Below are 26,683 nucleotides of genomic sequence, written 5' to 3' on the forward strand. Positions count from 1 at the left end.
CTTGGTAACTGCCCATGGCAGTGATTGGTTTCTGAACTCAGCATTAGTCCCGAGAACATGACATTCTCATGGTTGTAATTCCAGAAGTGAAACATGACGGAAAGGTCGCTGGAGGCTTTGGGAAAACATTTCCTCACTTGGAAGTGAGAGGCACAAGATGATCTCTTTTCTTCTCAGTATTGCTGTGGTGGTCAGGAACGGTTATCAGTCAGGGGATGAAACTGATACTCCCAGGAGGGCAGAGCCCAAGGAGGTACAGAGAAATGAGCCGGAACTACTGAATTGAGTCATCCCTGAACCCCAACTCATCGCTGGGCTTGTTATATGAGTCAACAAATTACTTTAAGCTAGTTTGATTTGGGCTTTCTGTTATTTGCAGCCAAAGCATCCTGATTGATATAATTGTATCCCTGTATTATGACTGGTTATTCTAATTCTGGAGTAGTCTCAGGAACTTATCTTTCCTTTAAATGTCAAAGTGAGTGTTAATCCACCATATAGTCTACTGATGTTATTATCAAACTAATTGTAATGTAAAGACCTTGATTTTCATATTGTAATAGATTTCTTAGCATCCTTACTATTGTTACTATGGCATGCTAAGAAAACTTGGAACTTCCAAGGTTTTCTTAATTCTCTTCACACTTAGCAGAATGTAACCTTTCCTCTCATAAGAGTATTTAACCTTTTATTATCTATGCTTGTTTCTGCATGCAACCTAACTAGCAAAGAGAGGCTGGAGCCCTTGTTTGATTTGAGAGCAGTTCAGAGGAGTGTGTTAACAAAACCAAATAACACAGGATTAAGCCAGGACTTGCTATGTAAGGGATGGACATGGCCAAGTAGAGAGCTGAGGGGGGAAGGAGGGGAAGGACCCACAGGTGGCATCCTCAGGGAAGGCTGCGGGCATGAGGTGGCCCTGCACGTGCGGAGGGGAGGAGGTGTGGGGCGGAGAGATAGAAGGCGGCAGGTGGAGGGAGGCTCTGAGGGTTGTCGAGTCAGGGGAGCAGTGCCTCTGGTGGCAAAGGCCGTATTGCCAGGCAGAGGGAGTTGGGCCCATAGCTTCTTAAAGATTGAGGTGACATTACCACGGAGATTGTTGACAGTTATTCTTGCAGTGGCATGCAGGGGAGATAGAACCAGGAGAGATGTTGGCACAGAGTCCTGGGACGCTTTTACCGTAATTCACATGTGAAGCGACAAGATCTGTAGGATCATAGCATCTGAGTATGTAATATTGTACATTTATCTGGAATTTCAGAGTTTCTAAATCACATTCAGACACATTATCTAGTTTATCTAATTAGGTCCCCTCACCTTTTCCTACCTCCAGTCTAGGTCTTTTGGCTTTCAGGGCCAGTGCTTTCCAATAATAATATAAACGACATTTTGCATCTTTAGTGAAATTCAAGTTGAGCTAATTTGACCGTGTTCTATGCACGTGTCTCTCAGCTGGCTCCTGACAGCGGCGTGAACAAAAGCTAACCCCCACAGCTCACGACTCTTCCAAACGCTGAAAACCTCTGAATTGTGAAAAGCTGGTTAAGTTTCACAGATAATGTTAGAACCGCCTCAAATAACAGAAAGATAGTCCTTCTACAGAAAACAAAAGGCGGAGTCCATAGAAAACTCCCTAAATGTTTTAAATGACTGGAGAGTGACTGAGACTTTAATGAGCCTCAAAATGGCAGCCTTTTTGTGTGTTCTCAACGTTTATATGTAGAAACATTGTAGTAATTTAGCCGTTGAAGACTCTTCTCCCGGCAAATAACTGCATTTGATGGTTAAGTCAATATAGTGGATAATTGACATATTTTCTTGAAATGTCTTGGAGGCTGCTTCTAAGGGATTCTGTACAGGATGCAAAAGAATAGGGAAATCTAAAAGCTCAGTGGCCAGATGAAGGATTTAGCAAATTGCGTTCGAATTGTTTTCATTAACTTGTCCTGTCAGAGGGTAGCAGCTTATTTCTGGTAAAAGGATAGAGCATTCTGATATTTGCCAAAGACTTTGTGGTTCTTTGTAGTTGAAATTGCTAAATAAGTTTTGAGCTACATAGTGGGGGGGAAATGGGTGAGGGTGGCGTTGAACGTTTAAGTGCCAGAGCCCCAAATGACTTTCGCAAACTACCTCACAGTCCCGCTTGAGTGCTATTTACAGGTTAGAATCACCTGGAGAGCTTTTAAAATTACTAGTGCACAGATCCCACCCTTACCAACTAAGTCAGAATCTCAGAATTTGGGGAAAGGAGCAGACCTAGCCATTAGTAGTTTTTTAAAGTTCTCTGGGTAATTTCTAAAGTTCAGTCAGGGCTAAAAACCATTCTAGCTATGTCAGGCCCAGTCAGTAAGATGCGAGAAACATTTATTAAAATGTGCATAAGATACTTGCCAGCCATGTAAAATAAATATGCGAGCTTTTCCATCTCTGAGCTCAAACAGGCAGGTTTGGGAGCCTGGGGTTTTGTTTTTTCCCTTAGCCAGTGGCCGATCCCAAAGAACAAATGGAAGGAGACGGAGGAAGACATTGTAAAGAGGTCCCACGGTGTTTCTTAGGGAAAGATGGGCCAGAGGGGTAGGAATCATTGTTTATATGTATATCAGGAAGTGGAAAATATGGCATATTCTCAGTCTATCTAAATTATATAACTTTGAGGGATGTGATCCATTTGTATCAAAATAATGAGGCATATAATACGTTCCATTTAACATGTGTGGGAATTCTTTGCAGAGTAATTAGCATTCCTTTCTTCAGCCTGCATTCAGAGGAAACATACCATTCACACCCTCTCTGTGTTCACATTTTCCAGTGCGTTGGAGAGACTTTTTTTTTTTTCTTTTCAATAGAAATCTTTGTCCTTTTCCTAATAAGACTTGGATTATATTTGGAGAAATTTAGCGTTTCTTTCTTTCTTTTTCTGGCAGGAATTGATTTTAAAATCAGAACGATAGAACTAGATGGAAAGAAAATTAAGCTTCAGATATGGTAAGTAAAACAAAAATTATATACACAGTTTCTACCTTAAGTGGGAATTGAAAGTGGGAATTGAAATGTGAAAAATGTGAATTGTGGTAAGTTAGAGGTAACTTGTGATCACTAAAACGTCTTTTCTTTATCAGAACCAAGGGGAAGTGGGTAAATATTCAAAGGTGTCGCCACTGAGAATGAGAAGGTAAAGAATGAAGCCACTAACCCTTACAGCCGGAGGAGATCTGAGAACTCATTCTACACAAACACTAATTTTGTAGGGAAGAAAACTAAAATCTAAAGAGCGCATACACTTTATCATTGTAGTTGTTGCAGCTTTGAAATCAGATAAGGCAAAAGTATTCAGGCGGTAAGAAGCCTTAATGGCTTCTTCTGTGGGAAGTACAGATCTAGGTTCTAGGTTCTGCCTCTAATCTGAGGATTTGGACCTGTGCCTTCCCTTCTTAGGGCCTGTTTTTCATCATTTATAAATCGTTTGGTTGGACTGAAGACATTGGAGTTCCCCTCCCGATCTGATACTTTATAATCTGTTTTCATATTTCTCCTCTTTAAATAAAAAAATGAGGAACACTGGACTGATCTAATGTGTGATGATGACAAGAGTAGACAAAGCTTAGAAATTTAGAGCAGTATAGATTAAGAAGGAGGCAGGGCAAAATAGTCAAGTAATATGTATCAGCTTTTTCCTTAGGCTGTTTTTCTTCCTTGAATCTCAGAACAAGACTAGAACTAGAGCATCATGTTGAAACCCACTAGTCCTTCTTTTACAGAGGAGGAACCTAGGACTTCGAGCAGTTAAGTCCATCTGAGGGCATTTGTCTGGGTTAATGTTAAAGCTGGGACAGCTACCCAAATCTGAAGCAGGATGTTAAGCTTCATATATTAGCCTAGTATAGTGAGTGGTTCCCAGTATATTTGTTGGGAAACATTGTGAAGGTTGCCACAGGTTGCCCTTTTCATCTATTGATGTTTAGTAGGCCAAATATTTTAAAGATAGTTTTAAAAATTTTAGGGGGGGGGGGCGCCTGGGTGGCGCAGTCGGTTAAGCGTCCGACTTCAGCCAGGTCACGATCTCACCGTCTGTGAGTTCGAGCCCCGCGTCGGGCTCTGGGCTGATGGCTCAGAGCCTGGAGCCTGTTTCTGATTCTGTGTCTCCCTCTCTCTCTGCCCCTCCCCCGTTCATGCTCTGTCTCTCTCTGTCCCAAAAATAAATAAACGTTGAAAAAAAAAAAAAAAAAATTTTAGGGGGAAGCCAAGAGAATTTCTGACTCTGTGCCGAACAGTCCTGACCATAGCAATAAGAAGCCTTTCTAGGAGCCTGCAGTCCGTCAGCTAATTAGAACATCATGTAACATCATAGCACTATTTATCAATACTCTCAGCAGCAAAATAGTCTCCATTCAGTCTTCACAACCAACATTGAGTATGGCAGGGCTTCTCCTCCGTCCTCACGGCAGAGCTGGTTCCAAATGCAGCGGTGTGTTAGATCAAAATACGGTTAGTTGGCTCAAAGGTGCTTGGCTTGTTTTCCCCCTGATTTCTTTGCCATATACCAAACCAGTGCCGTGTGTATCTAGGCCTGATCAGTGAGAGAACAGCAGGATAAGGGGACTGTGGTGTGATGCCTGGCCCTGCACTAAACAACTGAGACCTGGATGCTCCAGTGTCATTCAAGGCGACGAGCTGCTTAGTGGCTTAGTGGTAGACCCTAGCCTACCTGAGCCTGTTGCCTCTCGTGCACAGTGAGGATGGTGGTCGTCCTACCACTGCACTGGGTGGTGGGGGGCATCATGGGAGCACCAGAGGAAAGTATTTGGAAAGGTGTGTATAAATGTTAAGGTATTTATTGTTTCTAATTTATGGTATTTCCCTCGGGCCTTCGTCTCTTGTTTGGGTTTGGTATGCATTCGATTTCTAGTATATTTCCACAAATGCCTCGCTCTCCCCTGCAATTAAATTCTACAATTTAACTTGCCTTAGTCGCACAGGGAGTGAATTAGTTCTGGGGCTCATGGCAAATTTAGAAATACTGATTTTCCCAGATATCAAGTCAATGTGACTCCCTTTGTAGGGATTGCTTCAATAAGCATAATGAGAAATTTGAAAAAAATTTTTCAGGATGTGTTTTCATAGAATGCCATCAGCTAAAAAGCAAGAATATATTCAAGTTTATGTAATTTTGAAGCGTTGTCCATATTTTCAAGTCTTTGGAAGCATCGTCACCCGCTATGTGTTAAACTCCAGGCACCCATTTAATCTCAGGCTCTATAGCTGAAAAAGTGCTCGAGGAGATCCATTTTAGTGTGTTCCGCTGAGCAGAATTTCCACAGTAGTAAGTCTAGCCCAATTGCTTGCGTTGTACGGAAATCAGACTTTCGGTCAAGAGAGCTAGATGCCTTAGTCATTAGGCGTTTATAGAAAGGATTATAACTACCTCCAGGGGTCCCAGAATTTAGAACCATTCTCTGTTCTCTCCCATGTGTGTTTGACTAACATGCCAGTTCCTAGCCGGGCCGTGTATTTTCCTTTTGCTGCTTTTATCATCAAGGACCAAGTTTCCCACCAAAGTCATTGTGAGCTCCTGACAGGCTCCCGTGGCCACCACCGCCTCCAGCTCACAGGCAGCAGGCTCCCGCTGCGTCTCGTTCCCCTTTCCCTTGAAACCACTGCCTTTGTGAGCAGACCAGAATTATACCCACAGCTTAAGGTCTCTCCTCGGTGATGCCGGCGATAACTTTTAAAACCTCTCTCTCCTTTGTTTCAAATTTTAGGGACACAGCGGGTCAGGAAAGATTTCGAACCATCACAACCGCATACTATAGAGGAGCCATGGTGAGTGTGTTTTAGGGTTTTGTAACTGTTCCGGTGAAAGTAAAACATGAATATTCATTTGTCAAGTTGAGAGGATCCAAGCTAGAGTCTAGTACAATGGGGGAGATACATTTTTGGATGTAAAAACAAGACATTTAAAGGTTTTGTTTTTGTTTTTGTTTTTGTTTTTTATGTTCTGTGTTTAGTAACTGCATGCTTTGCCGTTGGTCTTCATAATATTAATCAGGTCAATAGCCTGTAGATGTTTAAGAACTCCTCCACACATTCTGAGCAATTGTAGATTTTTGTGAAAGCTGGGAGACCAGTTAAAGACAAGGCCAGCGATTCAGGTAAAGCCTAATAGATGAGAATATGAATAAGGCCGTGCGTGCGAGTCAGGGGTCAGAATCGGGAGATATTGCGGTTGTTGGGCCTATAGGATTTAGTGACTGACTGGCTGTGAGGAGGTTACTCGCAGGGGTCTGCTTGGGCGGCCTGGCAGGGTTATATTGCTCTTTATCAAAACGAGTACAAAGAGGAAGAGAAGATTTGGAGGGGACAAAGACAACCTGGTGGTTCACTTGTTGGTTTTTGGTGATGACAGGGGATATTTGGGAGCTGATATCCAGTCGTTGGTCTCCAAAGCATGCCTGACCCTGTCTGTCGCTTTGGCCTCCCATTGGATCTGTTCACTCTTACCAAGATGGCTTTCTTTTAGTCAGTCCATTGGGTTCTGGGCCTTTCTGGTCAGCAAGATATTTATAATGTTTCTACTGTGTGTTGGGCACTGTGGGTTTTTTCTCCACCCCTGCCTCAACCCCATTGCCCAATTCAAGTTTGATACTCAGTCCTCAGGTCTTGGCTTTAATGTCATTCTCTCCGGGAAGCCTTCTCTGACCACCCCTATCTCCTCAGCCAGATTAGATTAGCATTTATATTCAAAACTCTCCATGGTGGGGAGCCTGGGTGGCTCCTTCCGTTCAGCCTCCGACTTTGGCTGGGCTCATGATCTCGTGGTTTGTGGGTTCGAGCCCCATGTTGAGCTCTGTGCTGGCAGCTCAGAGCCTGGAGCCTGCTTCGAATTCTGTGTCTCCCTCTCTCTCTGCCCCTCTCCCTGCTCCCGCTCTGTCATTCTCTCAAAATAAATAAACATTAAAAAGTATATATATATATTAAATATTAATATATATATTAAATATATATATATATATAAAACTCCGCATGCTTCTTCATAGCAATGGTGAGTTATAATTACTAGTATAATTATTGTTTATTGTTTTCTTTGCTAGCCGTGCTTGAAAGGAAGGGGCCTTGTCTATCTTGTTCACTGCTGGTAGCACTAAGTATGTTATCATACACATAGTGGGTGCTTGCTAAATATTTGTTGAATGGATGGATAGATGGGTAGATCTAGCACTTAGTATAGGAGTGTGGTCTGGTGATACAGATTTTACAAGCGTCGGTTGATACATTTAGAAGATAAGCCTTTTAGAAATACCAGATGTGAGGGTCTTTAAAGATACGATGACATTGCCTTTCATTAAACCTGTATAACAAATGTATTCTGTTTTAAGTGTCTGTGATTGACGTAGTGATAGTGACATTTTGATTAGCTCATATAAAAAGAAATAATTTTATTGTATTTATTTATTGTCAAAGATTTTATTTTTAAGTAATCTCTACATCCAGCGTGGGCCTCAAACTCACAATCCCGAGATCAAGAGTCTTTACCAATTGAGCCAGCCAGGTGCCCCTAAAAATTATCTTTTTGGGGCACCTGGCTAGCTCAGTGAGTTAAGCGTCTGGCTTTTGGCCCAGGTCGTGATCTCGTGGTTCTCAAGTTTGAGCCCTGTACCAGGCTTTGTGCTGACAGTGCGGAGCCTGCTTGGGCCTCTCTCTCTCTCCTGCTCTCTCCGTTCCCCCCTCCCCCTACCCCCAAATAAATAAATAAATAAACTTTAAAAAAAAAGAAATAATTTTATTTTTATTTACTTTTTAAATTTTTTTTAACTGTTCATTTTTGAGAGAGAGAGAGAGAAACAGAGCACGAGCAAGGGAGGGGCAAGAGAGAGGGAGACACAGAATCTGAAGCAAGCTCCAGGCTCTGAGCTGTCAGCACAGAGGCTGATGTGGAGCTCAAACTCATGAACTGTGAGATTATGACATGAGCTGAAGTAGGATGCTTAACTGACTGAGCCACCCAGACGTCCCAGGAAATAATTTGAAAGTAGTATGGTTACAATCTTAGTACAGGGGTAAGAAGCAAGACATTTCTACTTGTAATAAACAAATAGACAACAGAAATGATTATCTCTTTCTTTCACTGCTATTATCTCTGTTTTAACTTAAATACTCTTTTAGCTCCAGTTAGTGCTGATTCTTATCACATGAAGTCTGGTAGAAAGGGTGTATCACCTTTACTGCAATCACTAATTCATTAAAGGTTAAGAGTAAAAATGTTTACAGACTATCTATTTACATGGTGAGACAATGGAAGTATTTATTTATTTATTTTTGCTTCTCTGTACTTTAAATTTTTTATTGTATTTCATTAAAAAGGACACAGGACAAAAAATGGTTTCTGGAGGGTAGGGGTACACTGCCATTATATTCTATTACTTTAAGTATATGAAGTACTAAATAAAGATGTTATTTTCTTGTCACAGGGAATTATGCTGGTCTATGACATCACAAATGAAAAGTCCTTCGACAATATTAAAAACTGGATAAGAAACATTGAAGAGGTATGTATGGAAAGAGAATGGTGATGCTATGGAGGAGCCCTGCTGAGTACTTTAAAGGGCTCCTTCTGTTTCTGGAAGAGGCGGCTGAGCTGCCACGAAGTAGGGCACGGCCAGGTCAGGCCCCCTCACTCTGAGGAGCACCACAGAGGGAGAGATCTCTGGTGCTGCCAACCTGGTGACCCTGTCAGACGGCGGGGGGGGGGGGGGGGGGGGGGGTAACAGCCAGGACAGCAGTTTCACAGAATTCTAAACCTGGGCCGGATCTTGAAAATAATTTCATCCGGGGCGCCTGGGTGGCGCAGTCGGTTGGGCGTCCGACGTCAGCCAGGTCACGATCTCACGGTCCGTGAGTTCGAGCCCCGCGTCGGGCTCTGGGCTGATGGCTCAGAGCCTGGAGCCTGTTTCAGATTCTGTGTCTCCCTCTCTCTCTGCCCCTCCCCCGTTCACGCTCTGTCTCTCTCTGTCCCAAAAATAAATAAACGTTGAAAAAAAAAATTAAAAAAAAAAAAAAAAGAAAATAATTTCATCCAAGTCTCCCGTTTCACACATGAGAAAACAGAAGAGACTTGCTTGCGCTCCTTCCGAGAGCTTTAACATCTGACCCCCAGGTTCTTGCCGTTGGACTGGCAAAGATACCTCTCTATTCCAACATCTTATCAGTTTTCCCTTCTAACATTTTCTCCATCTTAACGTATTTGAAATCTGGTTTAATTCCAGATTGACTGGTATTAAGATGTGTTTTTATGTCTTTGACATTTCAGAAAGCAATCTGACTTTGAAATCATTTTGTACACATTTATATTAACCTACGTGAATTTATATTTTAAGTATTTCAGAAGCCAGAGTCCCTTCCTCATTGGCCCACTCAGTACTGGGTTTTTTTTTCCCCCCTACTTTACTAATATTTGGTAATCCTTCTAAATCCTTTAGTTTCCTTCTAAACTAATATTTGGAAGTTTTGTTGTTGGACTAACCGTCCGTTTTATTTCTGTTCATGTACAAAAAAAAAAGGCATGAGAATGACCGCAAGCCTTTGAGGGAAAAGTTAGCACGGACTCTTAAGCTGTAGTTCTTCCCTCCTCCCATCTTTTACATTTTCCTCTGAATCAGACCCTGTGTTGAGTAAAAGCTTGTCTTATTATTAAATTTATGGATATGTTTCTGACAGGTTAGGATTTGTCTATTGAATACCTGTGTTTTTCTCAGGCTGTTTTTATAACGTACTATTTTCTCCCTGCAGCATGCCTCTTCAGACGTTGAAAGAATGATCCTGGGTAACAAGTGTGATATGAATGACAAAAGACAAGTGTCAAAAGAAAGAGGAGAGAAGGTAAATTTGAACTGAATGCATCAAGATTGGAATCTATTCACACTAAGCGTTTATTTTCTTAGTATTATTTAATTATTGGTTTCAGTTTGAAAAGTATCTGTGATTTTAATCCTTTAAAAAACAACAAAGAGATGTAATCCATACTTGAATGTTGTGAATTAGTATTCGAGATCCATCCCCATATAATGTGTAGTCGTGACTCATTCCTGAAGAATTTGCTGTTTTCTGGGAGATACAAATTGGTCCTTTTTCAGATTCCTACAGCTTCGAGTTCAGCTATTTCTTCCATATCTGTGTGAAAATGCAGTTTTAAAGGTCAAGTAAATCATTCTCTTCAAGTAAAAGTAATAGAATAAGTGTAGTTTAAATAGTAATCATAGTCCAGTTCCTTTTTTTTTCCTAAGAATATTTTACTTTACTACACATTAGGTTTAGGTCATTATGAATAAACTGCTTGTAACTCATCAAAGCTATGGATCTCATTTACAGGGATTTCTCTATTTTGCATCCTGCAAAAAAAGCAAAAACGTTTATTATATGTACATATTTACTTCTAAATTTTCTAAATTAACATTTTCTAAATTAACTTAGAGGCTTCAATTTTTAAGTCTTGGAATTTTGCTGTGCCTTTTTTTAGTGATACGTACAAAATACATTTTGTTTTTAAATCTGACTGCAAACTTTTCCCCTATGAACATTCATTTATTCTTTGTATTTTAAATGAACTGGGAGCTTTTTGGGAGTAGATGGAAATAGAAACCAAATAAAAACGAAAGCATTGAGTACCTCGTATTTTAAACTTTCATTATCTCATGCACCAATTTATTAAAAAAAATGAAAAGTCCGTATAGTGACTGTTGGGAGAGTTGTACTTTGGGAGCAGATAAAAGACGTCAATGAATCCCAAATTAATGGTAGGAGCGAGTGTCTGTTTCATAGTTTTTCTTTTCTTCTTCTTCGTCTTCTTCTTCCTCTTCTTCCTCTTCTTTTATTCATTCATTCATTCATTCATTCTGAGAGAGAGAGAGAGAGAGTGTATGCATGCATAGGGGAGGGGCAGAGAGAGAGGGAGAGGGAGAGAGAGAGAATCCCAGGCAGGCTCCATGCTATCAGTGCAGAGCTCTATGCAGGGCTTGATCTCACAAACCATGAGATCATGACCTGGGCTGAAACCAAGAGTCGGACGCTTAACTGACTGAGCCACCCAGTTGCCCATCACAGTTTTTCTTGTAACTATATTAGAGAACTGAAGTATAATAGAAAAAAAGAAGTACTCAAATGGTGTTTTGAGTGGAAGCAGTGCCATTTTACTTATGATGAATGAGTTAGATGTCTACATTTCAAAAAATAGAAGAAAGCAAAGAAATTTGAGAACCACAAGAGTTCTCAACTATATACTGTACCTTTGGGACTTTGAGAAACCTAGAAAATGGAAATGCTTTATATGTTGAAGCAAATTGAACTGAATTTAAATGTTTCTGTTTGCCTTTCAGTTAGCAATTGACTATGGGATTAAATTCTTGGAGACAAGTGCAAAATCCAGTACAAATGTAGAAGAGGTAAGAAAGAAATGTTTGATGACTTCTCTGGGGTAGCATTAGAGCTTAGGTACCTGTGTTCAAACAACTCTCCAAGACTTGTTATTTTCTTTTTTTTTTTCTTTTTAATTTTGTTAAATGTTTTATTATTTATTTTTGAGAGAGAGAGAGAGAGAGAGAGAGAGAGAGAGAGTATGAGCAGGGGAGGGGCAGAGAGAGAGAGGAGACACAGAATCTGAAGCAGGCTCCAGGCTCTGAGCTGTCAGCACAGAGCTGGATGTGGGGCTTTAACACCTAAACTGTGAGATCGTGACCTGAGGTGAAGTCAGACGCTTAACCGACTGAGCCACCCAGGCACGCCGTCTTGTCATTTTCTTAGTAAATGTCTTGTGGGAACTCCACCTCCATCTTGTGAACTTCTGTGCTTCTCACTTTATGCGGACTCAGGTTGTTAAATGCACCCAGCCTCCACGTGGGCTATAATGAGATTGCTCAGTTAAGATTCACCGAACAGAAGGTAAAAGTTCCGTTTAAGTGCACCTTTGCCCTTTGTTTGGGAAGCTGGAAATCCTGCACTCGCTGACCAAGCATAGTGTCCTCTGCTCATTTGTCATGGTTCCTGTCATACTATGGTAGCCTGTAGCAGGAGAGTCTTAATTACTTTCATGTCGGTACTCTCTCAAGAGATGAAACCGTATATTGAACAGGTTCCCTTAGATTAAGCATGATACATTGTAACACAGCAGTATTTAGTAGAAATGAGTGTGTCTATCAGAGAGTAGTTTTAATACATTTTCAGTAAGTTAACTGTTAAAGACAACCAAATCATCTAAAGACTTCTAAGAATAGATTTTATTTATCACCGGCAGAGTTGTTGATAATATTTTCTTTTTTAAAAGCATTGTTTAAACTGATCACAAAAATGATATATGTGCGTTAATACATGTAACTCAATAAACAATAATGTTGATGGTTTTGTAGACATTTAATTTCTTAGGCTACTCGCCACTCACCATAACATTATGGCTAAAAATCGAGATTGAAATGACTTTATTGGCTAGTGAACACTGATCAGAACTTTTTCTTTGTTTTCAATAAAACTAATTTTTTTCCGGGTTGGCTAATGGGTGTTAGGAAACAGGAAGCTTCTTTTGATTTATTTACATAAGCATAGATAAGCAGAAAAATGCTTCTGTCCGCTTGCCACAAAAAAGCAGAAAAAGGGGAGCCTCTTTGGTAGAGACAGGAGAAAATGTGTTCACTGAGATGGCCCAGATAGGATTGCTCTCACAGAATGAACTCCATACCCTGGCTTACTGGAGCAGGTGTAGGTCTCTTTTTGTGCACCCTACTCACACCTGTGGCTTAGAGCAAGCTTTGAGTTATGGAAACACAGAGCTGGGGAGTTGCCTGAGCTGCTTATTCTGACCAGGTGTTCTACAGAAATTAGCAGTTTGCCCAGAGCTTTAACTTAGTGCGGTTGGCTTGTCATAAGAACTAGGATGGGCTTCTTTAGAAACTTAGACCCACAGGTGACCAGTGTGACAGTGCCACACTGATAATGAGTGATGATAGCGGTTATCACGTTGTTTCTATTTGGCTTGATTGGGCATAATCCTGCTGAACATCTTTGGGGGTATCAGGAGTTGTTTGGGAACAAAGAAAGTGACAACAGTGGGTTTAGCATGGAGACAACTGAAGGTGCTTTAAGAGTCTTGGCTCTGTAGAGGGGTGCCTGGCTGGCTTAGTCAGTGGAGCGTGCGAAATCTTGATCTCAGGGTTGTTTGTAAGTTCAAGCCCCACATTGGGTGTGGAGATTACTTAAAAATAAAATCTTAAAAAAGAAAAAGTCCTGGCTCTGTAGAAACAAAGTAGAGATGATAGAGTTAAAAAATGTGTGGTTTGGGTCAAGAGACACTAGGCACAAAGTGAGATTAGTCAGATTCGTCCTGCTTCCATTTGAACTGATTTCCATGGTGGGGAATTTAGCTGAGATAAGACATGGAAGATGATATATTCTCGGTACAAGAGTGAAAGTAGTTTGAAAGGGAGGAGATTGGAGATAAAAGGTAGAGGTTTTTGGGAAAACAGATTCTAGAGCTCTAGGTATTCATTCAGTGATTAAACAGATATTCAGCATCTCCTAAACCAGGTGCTGTGTCCCTCTCTGAGGATGTGGCGGGACTTAGAGCCTCCACCCCACTAGGTGCTCTTGCTGCACCGAGAAAGCTACCCATAACTCAGCCAGTGTCACATTAGAAACTTGTGCCGGATATTATGTGCAGAAAATATTTGGTGAGTGAATGCATGACGGTTTTATAACACTGGAAAGTGTTTACGATATCATTGAAAAATAAGAGGCTATTCAAGTGTGTGCTATGATTGTAGTTATGTCCTTTTCTCGATTAAAAGGTGTCAAATAATATATTTCATAATGAATTAATGAAAATTCCACATTTCTATTTTAAAATATGCTATAAACATATAATAATAAAATGTTTGGTTTACCTTTAGGCATTTTTTACACTTGCACGGGATATAATGACAAAACTCAACAGAAAAATGGTTTGTATCACTTATCATTTTTATTTTCCTTATGCTATTTGTTAAATTTGTGGTCTTATTCATGCTGTTTAATTTGATTCGTGCTTTTATTTGATTAAAAGGATAGGCCTGATTATGATATATTCACGTTGACTCCTTTTTTTCTGGACTCACGTATTCACCTGGTTGAGCTTTGATTCTTATTTCTGTTTCTTCACGTTTCTTACTTCTGAACCACAGCTGCCTCAGTTCTTTCATCTGACTCTTAAAGGTGGTCTTTAATGGAATTTTGACCAGAATAATTAAAATATTAATGACACAAATTAAATTTTTGCCATAAAATTATGTAGCTTAGTTTTCATGTGACAGATACTTATATGTAATTATGATCTTAAAGTTGTTAACGTTTGCTTAAATTAGACATGATCTCAGTGATGAATCATTAGGACCACATTGGAGGTTTGTTTTAACCTGAAGCCTGAATATAATTGTATACCTTATGTCACCAACTCTTCCTACATCTAACAAGAGGATTGCCTATACCAATATCTGAACATCGTTTCCCTCATTACCCTTGAAATTTTACAGTCCTTTGGCTATAATTTCTCTGAACTGGAAATAGGAGCTTCCTGTCTAATATATTGTTAACATAAAAGGTGCTATCCTAAAGATATTTTCCCCGTTTGAATCCACCATTTCCAAAGAAACAATGTCAGAGCCTAACGAGTTACTTTCTAATAAAAAAACTCTACTGAATACACATTTATGGTTTTATTTGATATTTGTGTTTTTTAGATAATTGGATCCAAACCATGAAACTTCAATTTGCATGGTAACTTTATTATCTTCCCTTTTTTAGAATGACAGCAATTCATCAGGGGCAGGTGGACCAGTGAAAATAACAGAAAACCGATCAAAGAAGACCAGTTTCTTCCGTTGCTCGCTACTTTGATGAACTCTTTCTGAGAGACTGCAGCACACCTAAAGGACCCTTTCCGGCTTCTCTGAAAGCACAGGTCAGCCAGCCTCAGAACCACACCGCCCGGCTGCTGCGGAGAACACCACTGAACCTAGACTTCTCGACACAGAACGCCACGTGGGTTCCAGCCTCGTGGCCTAGAAAGATAACAGGCTCCTTTTTTCAAACATGGAAGCAATGAAGTGGAGACATACGCAGGACTTAACTTGTTTTTTCTTTGGTTTGTCCCAGAAGCTGCTATCTTTCTTTTTCACTTTGCACATCAGTGTTAGCCTGTCCCTGCTACAGCACAGTCTCAGACTTGTATCTGCACACTTTTGCCTTGTGAAGTTCTAGACAAACTTGTGCACTTGGGGGTGTTTGAAAAAAGTAAAACATTTAACGCAGAGATTAATATGCTAAAACTAAAAGATGTTGGGTCTGGTTCATGTGGCCAAATGTTATTGCATTGATAGAATTTCTTTAAGGGCTCTAGTTTGTGATTTCCTTCAATAAGAATCATTAAATTCTGCTAAAATTCATCTTAAAAGTTCATAAAAATGTCCATCTATTCATCAGAGGCCGCAATTTATTTCTCCAGATTGTTGAGAATTTTGCTTCATTCCTGGCCTTTTGGTCAGAGAGTTTGGGTAGCTGAAGAAATCACTTTTTCAGTTGATTACCTCTGCCTCATCTGTAGAAGCTACATTTGGAAATCACCTTAAGCTCACTTTTCCTGGGGTTTGTATTCACTGTTCTTTCCTATTTTTGACCTGTTGTAACTGCTCAGTTATCTAAAACATAACATATTTGAACATTGTTGTCTGTTTCTAATTGTGAACTTCTTGAGCTGAATTTTGTACAGGCAGAGAGACGTACCATTTGGGTTTTATTTCAGCGTCCTATTGTTCTGTCACATCAGCATATGTGATATATTTTTTTCTTAGGTTCACTCCCTTGCTTGCTGGTTTCGTTTGTAATACCCAGTTCCTACTGTAATCCCTGTCTGCAAAGAGTTAACAAGAATTGTATTTAGACCTTTGTTCGTAGAAAGCTTACCTACAGGGAGAGAGATTAACTTGTTGATATAAATTTAATAGAGATAGCTCTTGGTGATGGTAAACATAATGATTTTTTATTCTGGTTTTATTTGGGCTTCTTTTTTTTTTTTCTTTTAAATAAAGATAATTAGACCTAGACCTAGTGCAGCCTCTAGGAAAAGTCTTGCCCTTTTGTTAGAGAAAATATGAGTAAGGTTTCCATTCTAAAACAGCTGTTGTTGAATGCGTAGAACCCAGTTCCATCTGTTCAGGTTCATTGTTACAGAACTTGGTCCAGTCATTTGGGTCAACGCCAACCAAGAGCTTAGCTGCCTTTCTCACCAAACACTGGTACTGATATACCTTTTGTAGATGAAACCTTCACTTAAGAAAAAAAAAAGTATTTAGTGTTAACTTATGTGCCAAATTCAGATAATTTTGACATTGCTTTTATCCTAGCCTTCAGTGACAAAACACAGAAGGGAGTAATAAATCGGTGATTAGGGAAATGAACTCTCTTAATAATCACTCTTCCTGTTAGGTCCTTTTTGTTTCATGGAGGGTACCACCATGCTTGATAGTTTAGAGTGGAGGGGAAAATGGGAATGGATTGCTTGTTACCACAGAGCATTGTGCTTCAAATTAAGACCTAGCATTAGAATGCTTGGACCAGTCAACCTTTATTTAGTACTTGTTTGAAAACTTACGTCCAGTTTAGCAGCAGCAAATATACCAGAGCTATTTTTGATGGATACGCTAAACTTAATGTTGACAAATTTCAGCCTTCTTGATTTTTTTTTTTTTTTTATTTACCTATCGGTTTAGAGGCACCTGCTGGTGTCCCAGCATAATCACTAATTGCTCGATTGAAAGCTGATTGTACATCTTCCGTCTTAAAATTAGATACATTTTTGGAAAGAAAAAATAATTTCTTAGAAACATCTTGTCTTTGCTAATTTTCTGAAAAAATATCCAAGCAGTTAAGCTTTCTGAATGGTAACAAAGTACTTTCTAAAAGGCAAGTGCTATGACACCATGTATGAATGTAATTCTAGTAATTTACCTCTGACTATTTGGTGTCTTAACACTTTGGTTTATATCTCAGGGGTTGTCTGCAAACCAAAACTGACATTTTCTGTGGTTAGACTTTTTTTTTTTTTTAACAGAATGCTTTGCTTCTGATTTATTCCTTCTCTCTTCTTTTGTCTTATATGGGTTAATAATTAGTCTCCATGAATTTCCCTTTGAAAGAGCCTGTAAAAGTGATGAGTCTAAAAGTGCTCTTTGAAGTAGCAGCAATTTGGGGATATATGCTCTGTTATATAGAAATAAATTGTCCTTGCTATTTTCTTACATGTAGCTTTGCTGAATTGTATATAATTTGAGCTAAGACCATAGGAAATTCCCTTTCTGCATGGTAAAATGCCCCAATAAATACTCCACTTTGCTTCATAATGTACCTACAGTGCATTATTTTTTCTATTTGTAGATGAATTTAGTGACAGATAATTGTCTGTTCCCTGCTGAAACTGAAGAAATCTAGTTTTGCGTGAACATGTTTGTGGTCTTAGGGGAAAGGTACACGCAGACTTTGGCAGCAGTTAGTGGTTCGGTGGCTGCACTTTATTGTCATTGTGCGAATTTTTGACAATGATTGGACTAGACCTTTTCAAATAGAGTCTGAGGATGTCAGACCATGAAAATGTGCTGTAACTAAGTTAGCATGTAAACCAGTTGATTGTAAGACGTTTCGCTGGGAATTTATTTTCGCTATGTTTTACTTCATACAGATTATGAGAAAATAACCACCTGTGCGTCGGTTAGGAGGCGCCACAGGGTTTCTTACTATTTACGTGAGCATTTTGTGCAGTCTTTGTTATAAATGTTCCGAAGAATATACTCTTTACTCTGAAGGACTATTTTTTAATTATACCTCATTTAGCTAACTAGTATTCTAATACCTGGTAGAAAAACAGTGAGCCAGCCTTTAAGCATCCGGCACCATTTAGATTTTATGTTTTGTTTTGGACTAAAGACATCATTGGAAGAGGTAGGAGATAGTTTACTTTAGAATAGAACATACATGTCATATCCACTTAGTGCAAAAAAAGGTATTCTCGCCCTGTCTACATTAAGAAATTTAGCTGTGCAATATAGATAAATGTTTGCAGAAATTTCTAAGTAAGAGATTATAACTCCATTTTACGGATTCTGAATGCTGAGAATCTGTATTAAGACTTATAAAGTTTTTCCTGTGAACAGTAAGTGATACATTTAAGGAGACTTTCTTTTCTAGTTCATGACTTAGATTTCTTTATAAATTTAGTACTTAATCTTTAAAGATGGACTTCTGAGCTTCAAATTTTAAAACAGCATTTCATTACGTTGATTTACTTAGCTCAGATTTTAAGCACTCATTTCTGCTGTCGGGTTTTTAGAATTTTTCTTTTAACAGAAAGGACCATTCCTTTTCCTTCTTGTGATATCCAAAGAAGGGAGGAAAAAGGAATGTCTAAAAATGAAATTCCTTGTCCTAGAGGTACAGGATATGCTAATAAAAATTTAAATCCCAGCACAATTTTACAGGAGAATCAGTGTTTTTTTTTTTTTTTTTTTTTAGACTAATAATATTAATGGGAGTCATGGTCAATATGAAAAAATTCTAAATGACTGAAATTTACAGAAGTGAAAATTAGCAAACAGTTATTTTAGGGATATTTTCAAATTTTCCTTTGTTTTTTGCAATGCTTGTGCCATATGCAATTGCATTTCTTATTGCCAAGAACTAATAGAAACTTCTTGTTTCATTTTCTTACCTTTTTTAAAATGTGAATTTAATTATTATAATTCATTCCTATGGCCTTACAGATGGGTTTTATTTTGTTTGTTTGCAGCTGACACTGTAGTTCCTTTAATGCAAAACGCCATAAACGATTTGACTAAAATCATGCCCTTAGTGGGAAATATCTAGTCTTTCCATAGAATTGTCCTACTGTGTATTTTTCGGCATTTTTTTTTTTTTTTTTTTTTTTTTTGCTTCAACGGCTTATTGTGAAAAGCTTCTGCAGATAAAGTGAACCTGTCATGTGGTTAATCTTGTTTAAGCCAATTCATTAACTGTATACTGATAACTGATGCTGTGTTTTTTTTTTAATGGACTTTATTCCAGGTGAACTTTTTTTTACAATAACGTTCGTCTAAAATAAAAACTACATAATGAAAACACCCCCGACTCTGAAGTGGACTGCACGTTTAAAAAATGTTTCTTCAAATTTGCTAAGCGTGTGTGATTCAAACCGTGGTAGACTTAAGATACGTTAGCAAACATATCTGGCTTGAAGTTGTTTAAAACTTAGAAAAATGGCCACATCTGCTCATACCTACATCAGCATACATTGAGGTTGTTCTATTCTAGAACTGTAGCCTTCCCTTCTTAGTCCTCACTCACAAGTGTAGTTTCTGTTGTTTTGTGTGCTTGTGCACATTCCTGGCCATAGCCTTTTGCATTCAGCCCCACCACCATTTTGAACGTTCACGGTTCTCGAGCTTCCTACTTCTCTCCCTTCACTCATAGTAGATAGGTCTTCCACCTCCTGCCTCACAGAGAAAAGCATCAATCAAACACGAGGTTCTTAGCCACCTCTTCCTCCCCGACCGATAGCTTCCTATGGGCTGGCTGCCCATCGCCAACCCTCATCCCCACTCCTTCCTTTTGGAATAGAGGCAGCTTTTCCATTCTGTGCACTTTGCACCACTGTCTCTTCTCTGAACTCTTCCTCCCCCCCACCCTTCAGAGAACTCGCAGCTCTTTCTCTTCTACCTTTGCACCCTTCTCCTGTGTCACCCCTGTCCCTTCAGCATCTAAGCAGCCCTGATGTTTGATGTACCTGCAGCAGATCCCAGGGGAGATGTCTAGTAGGCAGATCAACTTGGAAGTTGATCCAGCCTTTGGCCTCGTCTCTGTCTCACCTATTGCCCTTTTTCCTCTTCTGTTGTAGCTAAGCTTCTTCAAAGAGTCGACTACAGTTACTGTCTTCAGTTTTTCAGTTTTCATTTATCCCTCAGCTCTCCTCCAGTTTGGCTTCCACCCCTGCCACTTCACTGACATTGTATTTACAGTTGCCTAGTTGCTAAAGTAGCTGACAATTTTCAGTCCTTATCTGGGTTAACCTCTTGGCAGCATTTGAGCAGTATATCTCTTCTTCCTAGAATTGTTCTCGTGACGGCTTCTGTGACAGTGTTCTCCTGGTTTTCCACGTTTTCCAAAAATAATTTCATCCCTTTTCATGGCTTTTAAATGTTCATAACTTCTGTGGTCAGCTGAATAATGGCCCCCAAGGATGTTCATGTCCTAATCTCTGAAACCTGTGATTGTTACTCTATACAGGGAAAGGGACTTCGCAGATATGATCAAGTTAAGGATCTTGAAATGGGGGGTTGTCCTGCATTATTGGAGGGTGGGGAGCATGTAATCTCAAGAGTCTTTATGGGAGGGACACAGGAAGAGTTGGAATCAAACAGAAACTATGTGATGACAGAAACAGAGGGAGAAAAGGTGTGATCGTGAAGGGCTGTGAGCCAAGGAATGTAGGTAGCCTCCGGGGTCGGGAAAAGGTGAGGGAAGAGATTTTCTCCTAAAGTCTCCAAAAGGAACCAACCTGGCCCTAACAGGTTGGTAAGGTGTATTTCATAATTCTGCCCTCCAGAACTCTTAAGAGAATAGATTTGTGTTGCTTTAAAGCCACTAAATTGTGATTATTTGTCACAGCAATGATAGGAAACTAATACAGCTTTCAAGTTTATATCTCTAGCCCCAACCTCTTTGCAGATGGGCAGACTTCCAAGTCGATCTGCCCACCGGACATCTCTCCTGGGATCTGCTACAGGTACCTCAAACATCAAATACAGTCTGAAACTCATACTCAGCTCTCCATCTTTCCTCCTCCCCAGCAGTTCCCACCAACAGCCCTTAAACCTAAGAGGAAAAAGCTCTTCTGTCTCCTTTTTTTCTTCCTTGTGATAGATAGCATCATCACCTACCTAGATCTGTACACAGGTCACTAGCCTCCAAGTCTTGTTTATTTATTTATTTTAATTTTAACTAAGTAGGCTTCACGCCCAACGTGAAGCTTAAACTCACAACCCTGACATCAAGAGTTGCGCGCTCTGCTGACTGAGCCAGCCAGGTTCCCCTTTGGAGCATTCTTTTTTTTTTTAAAGATTTTATTTTTAAGTAATCTCTCTGCCCAACACGGGTCCCAAATTTATGACCCCGCGATCAAGAGTTGCATGCTCAGTAGCCTCCAAGTCTTATAGATCAAACACCTTAATCTCTTTCTAATCTGTCCACTTGTTCATTGTTTCTGCCTCTGTCTTTGTTCAGGCCTCGTCATCTTTCGCCTAGATGTCTGCAACCTCTCCCAACCAGTCGCCCAGTGTCGAATCTTCTTTTCCTCCAAGCCGGTTTTCACAGTGCCAACAGGCTTTTAAAACTGTAATCTTCAGGGGCGCCTGGGTGGCTCAGTCAGTTAAGCCTTTGACTTTGGCTCAGGTCATGACCTCCCGGCTCGTGAGTGTGAGCCCCGCGTCAGGCTCTGTGCTGAGATCTCAGAGCCTGGAGCCTGCTTTGGATTCTGTGTCTCCCTCTCTCTGCCCCTTCCCCCACTCTCTCTCTTTCTCTCTCTCTCTTTCTCTAAAAAATAAATAAGAATTAAAAAAAAAAAAAACTGGAATCTTCTATCACTGCCAAATTTAATCCTTCAGTGATACCTCATACCTTGGGGTATAAAAAGCTAAACTCTTTAGCCTGGCAAACAAAGCCATTTACCACCCCCACATCTTTCTCTCCAGCCTTGGATCTTGTCATACCCTAACTCATACCCGTTTTAAATGTCACCAGTAATACACCACGTTTTGTCATTCCTTTTCTTATGGTACTCCTTCTGCTGACTCCCTACCCCTTTTCTGGCTAACTCTTCCTTATCTTTCAAGACTTACTAAGGGTTTTTCTGGGAAGACTTCCTGCACAACCCATCCAGGTTAGGAGCCCCCTCCTCTGTAGGCCCAGAGTGTCACTGTACCGGATTCAAATTGTCTGCTTATTTCCTTCCCACTAGACTCTAAGCTCCCAGGAGCTTGAATCTACGGTATCCAGTAAGGAGCCTGGCACATAGTAGGTGTTTAATAAGCGTTGAAGGAATCAGTGAACTTCATCAAAATTAACATGTTGTTGAAGAAAGCTAAGTAATTTAGGAGTTTTTTTCCCCCATTTACTTCTTAGAGAAAAATTTAAAGTAAATTCATCAATGCCTCAGTAAGTATAGCAAGAAAAAGAGGAGCTTCATTATCTGGTTTTTATTCTAGCCCTTACCTTACATTATTTTAGTCTTTATTAAATACAGAAGAATTTCCTTTTAATAAAATAAATCACCCAGAATGCTACCTATGTATTGATAAATTGAGTAAACTTTTTCTCTCCTTTTCTTCATGTGTCCTACCTTCAAAATTTGGGTTTTCCAATATTGGTTCCGGGAATATATAAGAATTCCCCCATAGCAAATAAAATTAATATCTGTCCTTCAGAAATGCCCTGCTTTCTTTCACTTTGAGGCCTTTCCACTTGTCCATCCATTTCTCCCCTGCTTCTCATCTTTGCTAACTCCTAAACAGAGACCTGAGTGAGTGCATGTTCTTTTTATTTATTTATTTTTTTCAACGTTTATTTATTTTTGGGACAGAGAGAGACAGAGCATGAACAGGGGAGGGGCAGAGAGAGAGGGAGACACAGAATCGGAAACAGGCTCCCGGCTCTGAGCCATCAGCCCAGAGCCCGACGCGGGGCTCGAACTCACGGACCGCGAGATCGTGACCTGATTGAAGTCGGACGCTTAACCGACTGCGCCACCCAGGCGCCCCGTGCATGTTCTCTTTAGCAAAACCTCACACATCTGGACTGGGTGCCCTTCCCTCTTCCTATACATTCTCACAGCACCCTATACCTGCCTATCCGGCTTCCCACTAGACTGTAATCTTCACGGAGACAGGAGCACATCTGGCTCCTGGTGGATTCCCTTTGCCCAGCCTTGTGCCTGATAACTTCATCGCTATTCAGCATGCATTTTGAATGAATGAATAGATGGTTGAGTAACTGAATCTCTCAGCACTACCAGAAACAAAGCTCAAGTGAGTTCATTAGTATCTTGTGAGTTACAGTAGGTATCTCAAAGCCTTATCTGATAAATTGCTAAAATGTGGTATTACTTTTGTACCCCCCCCCCCACAACCTCCCTGCCCACACCCAGCTTCCCACATGCACCCAATTCTGAGGAATTCCCAGCAGTCTATATCCAGAGCCATACCATGTGCCAGCCTCTTTCTGCCAGTCACCTCTTAGGGATTTAACCATCATCACTTAGTACCTTATGTTTTCAAGTTTTCAGGGGACGTTGATAGTGCATAAAAGCTTGAGGAGTCAATAGCACTGCTACTTAGCCTCAAACTCCTCTCTTGTAAACAGAATTGTTGAAGTCAGTGTAAAAGTGTTCTTCAAATAACAATGCATTATATAAATGTAAGGTGCTATTATTCAGAGAAAACTTGAAATCAGTTTTTCCAGTAAATAACCGTGAATGCTGAAGATGACTATTTTCTTGGTGATTTTTCCAATTTGGTCTCGTTGCTTTCTTTTCTCTTCCAAAAGACATCAGTTAAAGATGTCTTTACTGATGGGGGGGGGAGGGGGCAGACCCATTACATTTTACATTACCTTCCCGTTGTTTTTAAGTGGATTTGAGGACTAAGATTGAACTGAAATATGGTCAAGACACTATGAATACAAATTGCCCCAACTTACAGTTCTGCCTGTTGAGTTGCCTACTACAAGATATTTGAGGCAGCTTTAACCAAGACACAAGATCTTAGTTACAATTAGGGTAATCAAATCATTAAAATAGGGATAAAAGAATACGTCGTTTTCTGAGGTCATGGCAGTAATTATAATGCTAAAAAAAACCAGAATAGTTGCTATAACCGACTATTAAATTTAGCTCGAAGCTTCCTGAAAGTGCAATGAAGCCTGAATATGATGAGTTAGCTCTCAAAGCTGAGCATGTGTATCTATTGGGAGAAACAAAACTTTTTTCTAGCCCTGAACTCAAGTAGTAAAGTAGGGATCTACTAAAGATATTGAACAATGATAAAGTTTTATAAAATATGCAGGAAAAATGTAGATGGCCATTTGTGGTATAAAAATCTTAATTTATGCTAAGGACATGAGTCCATTATGCTTCGTGAAGACATTTCTGCATGGAGCTGAAGTAATGGAATTGCATCTGATAACTTTGATTCAGGATAGAACTAAAAGAATATGTAATGGTGAGTCACTCCATCATTTTGAACTGTGGTCTCAACCTGAGTTTCAGTAGGTACTATATAAGACATTTCAAAATGAACTATATTGTGGAGTAAATGGAAAGTATATATGTCTGTTTTCAGTGAGCAAAGGTGACGTTTTATCATAATTAAATACTTGTAGGGATGCCCAGGTGTCTCAGTCTGTTAAGCTTTTGACTCTTGATTTCAGCTCAGGTCATGGTCTCACATTTTGTGATATCTAGCCCTGCATCAGACTTTGTACTGCATCAGACTTTGCATCAGACAGTGTGGAGTCTGCTTAAGATTCTCTCTCTCTCTCTCTCTCTCTCTCTCTCTCTCTCTCTCTCCCTCTGCCCTTACCTCTCTCTTTCTCTGTCAAGATAAAGAAAATAAACTTTAAAAAAAGGAAGTAAATACTTGTAGTTGTATTATTTGAAAGCCCATTATCAGAGACGAGATGCAAAATATTTTCAGTCGGGTCCTGGCTACCAGTGTTTCTCTTTTCAGTGTTCATTTCCAAGAGCTTTATTCATGATATTAAAGAATGAGTAGGAATGGCTAACACTTATATACCACTTACTGTGCAGGCACAATCCTCAAAATAACACATAAGGTATTATTATCATTATTATTCCCTTTAAACATGGAGAAAAATCTTAGATGTGAAATCCAGGAACTTAACCTTCTGATTTTAATTCTTAAACCTCTCAGAAGTTGTTCCATTAATATAAAGTAGCAAATGTTTATAAGTTCCATCTTTTAAATTGTTTAGTTCACTTAGCAGATATTTAGTCAGCACCTTCTAGGTGTGTGGAAACAGCAAAACAAAACAAAACAAAGCCCCTACCCCCTAAAAATTTACATTTTAATCGGGGACACAAAGGAGTAAGTGAAAACAGAGCAGGGAGATTTTACTGTTCGTATAGAGTCGGGGGTAACCGGAGAATGTCTTCAAAAACATCTTTTCGAAGACCTGGGAGTGAGGGGACAACATAAATAGAAACAACCCTGAGGACAGCTTCGTCCACCACTATTTCGTATGTGTGAGTTATCACCTAGGTTACCGCTATTCCGGCTTGGGTTTTATATACGATGGGGCACGAAGTTCCCGCAACTGTGCAAATGGCAAAATGTGCTTTAAAAAGACACATTTAACTTTTACTTAAAAAGTTAAAATTCACAACTTTATTTAGAAATGGAATCCTGCTTCTGTCCGGCGCTATATTTCTTTAGGGGATCTGGAATCTTCCCCCGTTCAGGCTCCAAAGCGGGAGCGGCACCGGCGGCCTGATGTAAGTGTAGGAGTGGTGATGGTGGTTTCGGGGGCTCAGGGCCCCAGGCTAACGTCGCCAGGTACCCAGGGAACGGTACCTCGGAATCCGGTCGGCCCTAAACGCCCAATTCGGGGGGTGGGGCGGGAGCTTGGCGATGAGGCCCGGCCTCCGCCCCGCGTTCCAGCATCAGCGCTTCACCCCCTTCGGCCCGCCCCAACATCCCTCCGGCCCGCCCCAACATCCCTCCGCCCCGCTCCAACCTGCCACCAACCCTCTATGCTAAAACCCGTCCCGCCGGCCCCAGTTCCCTCCGCCGGCCCCAGTTCCCTCCGCCGGCCCCAGTTCCCTCCGCCGCACCCAAACACCCTCCGCCCCGCCCCCAGCTCCCCCGCACCGCCCTCTCTCTCCGCCGCGCTCCGCCCCTCCCCCTTCTCCGTGTCCCGCCTCATCCCCCCTGCTGCGCCCCGCCCCCGCCCCGTCTCCAGCCCCCTCCGCCGAGCCCCGCCCCACCACCCACCCCGCTTCCAGCCCCCTCCGCTGCACCCCGCCCCCTTCCAGCCCCCTCCGCCGCTCCCCGCCCCGCCTCCACTCCCCTCCGCCACGCCACGCCCCGCCTCCAGCCCCCTCCGTCGCGTCCCGCCCCTCCGCCCCGCCTCCAGCCCCCGCCGTCGCGCCCTGCTCCCGCCCCGCCTCCAGCCCCTTCCGCCGCGCCCCACCTCCAGCCCCTCCGCCGCGCCCCGCCCCCGTCCCGCCTCCAGCCCCCCTCCGTTGCGCCCTGCTCCCGCCCCTCCTCCAGCCCCCTCCGCCGCACCCCGCCTCGAGCCCCCGCGGTCTCGCCTTGCTCCCGCCCCGCCTCCAGCCCCCTCCGCCGCGCCTCGCCTCGAGCCCCCTCCGTCGCGCCCTGCTCCCGCCCCGCCTCCAGCCCCCCTCCGCCGCGCCCCGCCCCCGTCCCGCCTCCAGCCCCCCTCCGCCGCGCCCCGCCCCCGTCCCGCCTCCAGCCCCCTCCGCCGCGCCCCGCTCCCTCCCCGCCTCCAGCCCCCTCCGCAGCGCCCCGCCTCCGTCCCGCCTCCAGCCCCCTCGGCC

At 41.4% G+C, this 26,683-nt stretch overlaps 1 protein-coding gene across 1 annotated transcript in view; it reads left to right on the plus strand.

The window, feature by feature from the left end:
• RAB8B (RAB8B, member RAS oncogene family) overlaps positions 1-17,412 on the plus strand; it is a 56,551-nt gene extending 39,139 nt beyond the window's left edge. The window contains exons 2-8 of the mRNA XM_086710861.1: positions 2,925-2,985; positions 5,760-5,820; positions 8,466-8,543; positions 9,784-9,873; positions 11,367-11,432; positions 13,926-13,976; positions 14,815-17,412. Coding sequence (XP_086566987.1) covers positions 2,925-2,985; positions 5,760-5,820; positions 8,466-8,543; positions 9,784-9,873; positions 11,367-11,432; positions 13,926-13,976; positions 14,815-14,907 — 500 coding nt within the window. The 3' untranslated portion in view covers positions 14,908-17,412. The remainder of the gene's footprint in view (positions 1-2,924; positions 2,986-5,759; positions 5,821-8,465; positions 8,544-9,783; positions 9,874-11,366; positions 11,433-13,925; positions 13,977-14,814) is intronic.
• Positions 17,413-26,683: the final 9,271 nt, after the last annotated feature.

Source organism: Puma concolor, chromosome B3, assembly GCF_028749965.1.
Source record: "Puma concolor isolate L17-30 chromosome B3, mPumCon1.1.hap2, whole genome shotgun sequence".
Lineage (NCBI taxonomy): Eukaryota > Metazoa > Chordata > Mammalia > Carnivora > Felidae > Puma > Puma concolor.